This window comes from Humulus lupulus, chromosome 7 (genome assembly GCF_963169125.1).
Source record: "Humulus lupulus chromosome 7, drHumLupu1.1, whole genome shotgun sequence".
In the NCBI taxonomy this organism is placed as follows: domain Eukaryota; kingdom Viridiplantae; phylum Streptophyta; class Magnoliopsida; order Rosales; family Cannabaceae; genus Humulus; species Humulus lupulus.
Window position 1 is genome coordinate 140467727 of NC_084799.1, and position 8154 is coordinate 140475880.

Sequence of the window (8154 nt, forward strand, 5' to 3'; positions counted from 1 at the left end):
TTCTGACTATGTCACAATCACCCCTCCTTACGGGCCCGACGTCCCCGTCGGCCACACTTCCGGCTAGGTCAAGGCTCTGATACCATATTGTAACGCCCCGATTTCTCGAGACGTTACTTAGGGAGTCCATTTAAAAATAATAAACAATAAATACTTTATACTGTAACACCCCGATTTCCCGAGACGTTACTTAGGGAGTCCATTTAAAAATAATAAACAATAAATACTTTAAGACACTAACAGAACATATTTATTTAAAATTTAAGCAGACAATGAGATCTCATTATTTAAAAATAAAAATGTTGGACGCTAGGTTTAATAACAAAACATAAATAAAATAACCATTCAAGTCTGAAAATTTAAAAACATAACATTTATTTCTAAAAACGTAAAATAACTGGAGCCCAGCCTCTAACATGTTTCGTCCATGCCTCGAGCCCGCACCACTCACTGCTTGGCTTTGCCTTTACCTGCACACAGAGTTCCCGTGAGCTAACGCCCAGTAAGAAGAGCTATGTAGGACATAACTCCCCAAACCAAGAAACATAAACTTTCAACTAAACATAAATAAACATGATAAGCACAATAATCATCGTGTGATATATAAACACCATATCACACTAACATAATGTGAGTTACACTCACACACATAAATACTAACAAGTCATGTTGATCGGACATGAAATGTAATCTGCCTTGCCTGCGCTGTACTCACACTCGGCATTCCCACGGTAGCTACTCGTCTAGCCTGCACTGTACTCACACTCGGTCGTTCCCTCGAGACATCGTTGCCCTGCCTGCGCTGTACTCACACTCGGCAGTTGCGTGGTGGCATCCTATTATCCTGAGTTATACACACCCAAGATAATTCCTGCAAGTGCTATACTCACACAAGCAGCTAAAATCTAGTAGCACGCCTACTCTATCCTCTTAGCATGTCTACTAACTAAAATCTCTGGCACTATCCTCATGCTAGTCAACCTAATGCAACAATTCAAGTCACAAAATAATTACATAATTAAACAAATAAGAAAACAAGGTCGCACGCATAACGTACACTCTGTGCGCAGATGTCCACTCTTCTTACCTTAAACAGTGTGTTTTCCACTGACGTGTCTCGAACCACTCGCTGCGTCACCTCGATGACCGCTAGCTCCTAGATGTCCAATTACACAGCGAAAATTTAGGAAAAATAAAATAGGCGTTAAGGTTTTATTTCGAAACCTTAATTATCGAAATAATTTAACTATGTCATTTTAACATGCATGACACGTAAATTAAAACAATTTCCACAAAATGTTTAAACCATCATGTCACATACACAAACAATGATGTTTCTAACATATCGCATGAATTCATATAAATACTTTTTATGTGAAAATTACCAAAATACCCTTTAATATCATAATTACATTAAAGACTCAATAATTTTATAAAAATTATCATATGACAACAAAATTTAATAAATAACTTTTTCAAAACCCTAAATAATCAGCAAATTCTCATATAAGACCAGAAAAATAATTTTTAATGTTTATAAATTATTTTTCCTCAACTTCTCAAATGAAACCCAAATAATAGAAATAAATACACAACCAGCCCAAAATTCAAACTAACGTACAGAACTGTTTAAAAATCCAAAAAAAACTTATAACTGATTTTATAGAAAAAATAATTAATTAAAGAAAAATTTATAACTGATTAAAAAGAGGATCTAACTATACAGATCAGTTTCTATACCCTACAGTAACACACAAAAAATTACCTAGAGTTCAGAACAGTAGCATTAATATTTTTTTTATATTTAAAATATAACATAAGCCAAATAAATCATGAAAATTACATAAATAATACAAATTCGAATAAAATTACAGAGAGCCTTAGAATCTCATTTTAAACATATACAAAAATTCTCAGAATTTTTAGAATACTTTAAATAATTTTTCACATTTATTTTTCTTAAATCACATATTTAAAAGCAAATAATTTAAGAAAATTATAAAATACGATCAAAAATTAAATCTAAACATACAAAGCCATTCTAAATAATACAGATATCATTGAAACATAAAATCATATTTTTCTGAACAATAAAAATATTTTTCATAATTAATCTTTATGTAAACTTCAATAAATCATAATAATTCAAAGAAAAATCAGAAAAATATGAAACCAGTTGGAAAATGCTCTAAAATTAATGTACTAATTTTTAATATTGAAAAACCAAAAATAACACCTCAGTAAACACCCAGATCGGGTTCGCCGGAAATATCGCCGGTTTTGTCTTCTTCTCCGGTGACGACGACTCTATGGCCGAGTTTTGCTGCTTTCCAACCCTTCTCTTGCTTGGAAAATGATCCCCTTATGTCCATAACTTCAAAACAATAGACCCCAGCCCAAAAAGATGTCCATAACCCCTTGTTCTGAAGTCTTCTTCTGCAAGTCCGGTGTACCGCCAAAAATGGAGCTCAAAATTAGTTTTTTTTGCTCTAGACCATTTCAGCCCGTTTCTTCACGTCAAAACCGATTATTGGAGTCCCCTAAGCTTGTTTATCACCAACCACGGACACCATACACTCTTGAACACACTTAAATCCAAAATTATCCAAGAATATGCATTTTCTTGGATAAAAATGGTGAATCACAATCCGAGGCTTTATAAATGTATTTCTCACACTCAAAATGTTTATTTCCTCCCCTAGAATGATTCTACAATGTTCATTACTGCCCAGATTTTTTCCAAGTGCAAGAACTCAAAAATTTCTTCTCTTTTAAAAAAAAAACTATAATAACACTCTCTTTCTTCAATCCTTTGATTCCCTCAATAATACCACGATTTCTCCATCAGATTATCATGTTAACACGTTTTAGAATAGGTTTAAAAAAATAAGTTAGTGTTTGAAGTGGTAAAATCCTCTTTTCAAGGAATTTTTTTTTTCTTTAAAAGAATAAAATAAATTGACTAAGTTCCACAACTGATATTATCAGTTAAATTTCGAAAATTTAACCAATTTTATGAATATTTAATCATGTTAAAACAGAAGAAATAAAGTCCCTAAAATGCCCCTTGAACCAATCCCAAACTTGAGGGTATTATGGTCCTTTTGCAAATTCTAATATTTAATATTATGGCAAACCAAAAAATTACACATAATAAGATAAAATAAATTTCAAGCATATTATTATTACTATTATGCTCATAATAATAATAACAATTACTATTATAATTTTTAAATAAATAAATAACTTAACCCGAGCCATTATTTATTCACTTGACATTATTCTCATGTTGTGATTCCACAAAAACTCAAACATGAGAAACCATGAATTTTATTTCCATTTGAAGTCATACATATCCAATAATCCATCAGAGGAAAAGAAAAAAAAAATGACAAGGATGCACACAATGGGAAAATTACGAAATTGCCCTTCCGGGAAAACGAATATTACAATTATCCCCCCCTGAAAAGAAATTTCATCCCGAAATTTTATTCAATCAACTCGGGATACTGCTGCAGCATATCAGACTCTAATTCCCAGGTTGCCTCCTGAACAACACTGTTCCTCCACAATACCTTTACAAAGGAAATGGTCTTATTCCTTAGAACTTTGTCCTTTCAATCAAGTATTTTCACTGGACGCTCATCGAATGACAAATCCTCCTACAAACCCAAGGTCTCGTAGCTCAGCACATGCGATGGGTCGGATACATATTTTCGAAGTTGTGACACATGAAATACATTGTGCACCCCGGACAATGATGGTGGTAAAGCTACCCTGTAAGCCACATTGCCCACTCTATCCAAAATCTCAAAAGGTCCGACATATCTGGGACTTAGCTTTCTCCTCTTGCCAAACCTCTTCACCGAGATTCCTTTCCTTGGAGTCACACGAAGAAATACATGATCACCAACTTCAAACTCAACATGCTTGCGCTTTAGGTCTGCATAAGACTTCTGTCTGCTCTGAGCTGTGACCATTCTAGCCCTAATTTTCTGAATAGCCTCATTGGTGTGTTGCACTGCATCGGGTCCAATTAGTTTTCTCTCTCCTAATTCATCCCAGTGAAGTGGGGACCTACACTTTCTTCCATGCAACATTTCATATGGTGCTACCCCGATGGTAGATTGGTAGCTGTTGTTGTACGAAAACTCAATTAGTGGCAAGTATCTACTCCAGGATCCCTGAAAGTCAATGACACACGCTCTGAGCATATCTTCTAGGATCTGATTTGTTCTCTCAGTTTGACCATCCGTTTCTGGGGGATAAGCTGTACTGAACTTCAACCGAGTTCCCATCGCTCTCTGTAAACTCTCCCAGAATGATGATGTAAACCGAGCATCCCGATCGCACACAATAGAGTTCGGTGTCCCATGTAGCCGTACTATCTCATTCATGTACAACTCGGCGAACTGATCCATAGAATAAGTCATGCGCACCGGTAGGAAGTGAGCCGACTTGGTATACCTATCCACAATTACCCAAATTGCATCATGCTGTTTTGTGGTCCTAGGTAACCCCGTCACAAAATCCATAGATATCTCATCCCCTTTCCATTCAGGAATATTCAACGGTTGTAGTAGCCCCGCTGGTCTTTGATGTTCTGCCTTAACCTGCTGGCAGGTTAAGCATTTTGCCACATATTCCACTACATCCTTTTTCATTCCCGGCCACCAATACAATACCTTAAGGTCGTGGTACATCTTAGTGGTCCCGGGGTGAACTGAATATGGGGTAGTATGAGCTTCTGCCAGAATCTCTTTCCTCAGCTCATCATTGTTTGGCACACAAATACGCCCATTGAATCTGATTAGTCCAGTATCTGACATAGTGAAATCCTTGGCATTCCCATCCTGCATCTCTTGCTTTAGGTCACTTAACTTCTTGTCTGCATTTTGTCCTTCCCTAATCCTTTCTAACAAGGTGGACTGAAGTGTAACCTTTGCAAGTTTTCCTATGATCAGTTCTATACCAGCATGTTCCATGTCTTCTAGGATCTTCCTTGATACTCCTTGTAAAGAAGAAACCATTCCCGGCCCTCTGCGACTAAGTGCTTTACCAGGGTGGTATAGTATGTCGCAGTCATAATCCTTGACTAACTCCAACCATCTCCTCTATCTCATATTTAACTCCTTCTAAGTGAAGAAGTATTTGAGGCTCTTGTGATCGGTGTAAATCTCACATTTCACCCCATAGAGATAGTGACGCCAAATCTTCAGTGCAAAGACAACCGCTGCTAATTCCAGGTCGTGTGTCAGATACCTCTGCTCATAATCTTTTAGTTGCCTAGAGGCATATGCTATCACCTTATCAGACTGCATCAGTACACATCCCAACCCTTGTTTTGACGCATCACAGTAAACCACGAACTGCCTGTCCTCTGAGGGTAAACTGAGTACAGGTGCTAATATAAGTCGACTCTTCAATTCCTGGAAGCTCTGCTTGCATTTATGTGACCAATTAAACTTCAGATTCTTTCTTGTCAATTCTGTCATCGGTGCAGCTATCTTTGAAAACCCTTCGACAAATGTCCTATAATAGCCCGCCAAACCCAGAAAACTTCTGACTTCCGAGGCATTCTTTGGTCTTGGCCATTCTTTCACTGCAGCAATCTTTGCAGGATCTACTTTCACTCCTCCATCGGTGACAATATGACCCACAAAACCAACCTCAGATAACCAGAACTCACACTTCTTGTATTTGGCATATAGCTGATGCTGTCTTAATCGTTGCAAGGTCAGACGTAAATGATCCTCATGTTCTTCTTCTGTCTTGGAGTAGACCAATATATCATCTATGAACACAATGACAAACTGATCCAAGTACTCCTTGAAAACCCTGTTCATGAGGTCCATAAAAGCTGCTGGGGCATTTGTGAGTCCAAACGACATCACCAGAAATTCGTAATGCCCGTACCTGGTTCTGAAGGCTGTCTTTGGTATATCATCATTCTTGATCCTTAATTGATGGTATCCCGACCGAAGATCGATTTTTGAAAACACCTTGGTCCCCTGAAGCTAGTCAAACAGATCATCTATTCTCGGCAAAGGATATCTGTTCTTTATTGTGACCTTATTCAGCTCCCGATAATCAATACACATCCTCATAGACCCATCTTTCTTCTTGACAAAAAGCACTGGTGCGCCCCAAGGAGAATAGCTCGGTCTGATGAACCCCAGCTTTAGTAATTCCTCCAATTGAGTTTTGAGCTCTTTCAATTCTGCTGGTGCCATTCTGTATGGTGCTCGAGATACTGGCGTTGTCCCAGGCATCAGATCAATTACAAATTCTATCTCCCTGTGCGGAGGTAAACATGGTAGTTCTTCTGGAAAAACATCGAGGAACTCAGCTACAACTCTTGTCTCTTCAGGTCTCCTTTCTGTCTCTTCAGTTTCATTGAAAATGTTCACGAGATACCCCAAACATCCGTGTTGCAACATTTCTCTAGCTTTCATCGCTGATATGATAGGAGTTCTGGGTTTCTTGCTTATGCCTTCGAACTCAAACAGATCTCCGCCTTCCGGTGCAAAGACCACTTTCTTGTGTTTACAGTCGATCGATGCCCCGTATTTAGAAAGAAAATCCATCCCCAGAATTACATCAAAATCAGACAAATCTAATACAATCAGGTCTACATACAATTCCCTCCCACCTATCCATAAAGGTACAGCTTTAACCCAATTTTTAGATATTACAATTTCCCCAGAAGGTAACATAGTCCCAAACCCCACATTAAATATTTCACTAGGTGCATTTACAACATTTACAGTTCTACTAGAAATAAAAGAGTGTGATGCACCAGAATCAAATAAAACTTTACATGTGATATTGGCCATAGGGATCTGACCTGTTACGACGGAAGGACTTGCCTCAGCTTCAGCTTGGGTGATGGTGAAGACTCTGGCTGGGACGTACTTGTCATCCTTCTTCTATTCTTCCTTATTGCCAGATTGTTCCCATGTCGGAAAATTGCGCTTCACATGACCTTCCTTCCCACATTTGTAGCAAACTCCAGCTCTGCACTCACCAAAATGGCGTTTTGTGCACTTAGGGCAAGGTGGAATGTTTCTGCCACCATTTCCACCAGGACGGTTGTCATTGTTGGGCTTGGGTCGTTTATCATTTCTGGCTTGGCTTGGTTGGTCCTGTCCCCTTTTCCTATTGTCATTGGAGGTGGCTGCCCCACTCTTCTTAGCATCCCTTCTAGCAGCATTATCTTTCCAGATTCTTTCTTCGCTTCTTTATGCCGTAAGAGCCATTTCTACCACTTCAGCATAGGTGAAAGCACCTCTAGAAACAATCTCCACATCTCGAGCTATCATTGGTTTTAGACCTCTCACAAACCGGTCCGCTCGTACCTTGTCAGTAGGTACAAGATCCTTGGCAAACTTCGCCAACCGATCGAACTTCTGTGCATATTCTGTCACCGAGAGATTACCTTGAGTCAGCTTGGTAAATTCATCCAATTTTGCTGCTAACATTGCTAAGTTGTAGTATTTATCATTAAACACCTGTTTGAATCTGTCCCAATCCATAGTGTTAAAATTCCGTGATTGCTCCACCACCTCCCACCAAATCCGAGCATCTTTTCTCAGCATGAAAGATGCACACACCACTCGTTCATTGCCTTGAACTCCCATCATGTTCAAGATCCTCTCCATCCCACTGATCCACTCCTCTGCCTGAACCGGATCGATGCTGCCTTCAAACACTGGCGGGTGTTGCTTTCGAAACCTTTCAAACAAAGGCTTCATACGATTCTCTGCAACCAGTAACCCTACGATGGCAGGTGGCTGACTAACCATTGGTGCTTCAGACCTTACAGGTGGCCCAGCTTGTTGCCTCAGTTGATTGATCTTTGCGTTCTATCTTTGAATGATCTCTTCCATTCTTGCAAAACGTTCCTCCCATCCTTGTGGCGATTCGGGTTATGCTGCATTCACTGCTGCTCTCCCCCTACCTCGACCACGTCCTACTCTGACTGATCTACGAGGGAGCATTCTCAATTTCCTGAACCACACATGTAAATAACTTATAATGAAAAGGAATTATTGCAGTAAGAGATCATTATAAGAGAACACTAAGTACGTAAATGTGCATAGTCAAAAAGCAAAAATTCATAAGTAATCTTTAACCGCTTACAGTACAGTGAGT

The 8154-nt window shown here is 38.7% G+C and overlaps 1 protein-coding gene across 1 annotated transcript; it reads right to left on the reverse strand.

Moving 5' to 3' along the window:
* Positions 1 to 6929: 6929 nt before the first annotated feature.
* Positions 6930 to 7805, reverse strand: LOC133792238 (uncharacterized). The gene is made up of 2 exons (XM_062230146.1): positions 7345 to 7805; positions 6930 to 7239 (listed from the first exon to the last, which is right to left on the reverse strand). Exons 1-2 carry the CDS (start codon positions 7803 to 7805, stop codon positions 6930 to 6932), a joined length of 771 nt encoding a protein of 256 aa, XP_062086130.1.
* Positions 7806 to 8154: the final 349 nt, after the last annotated feature.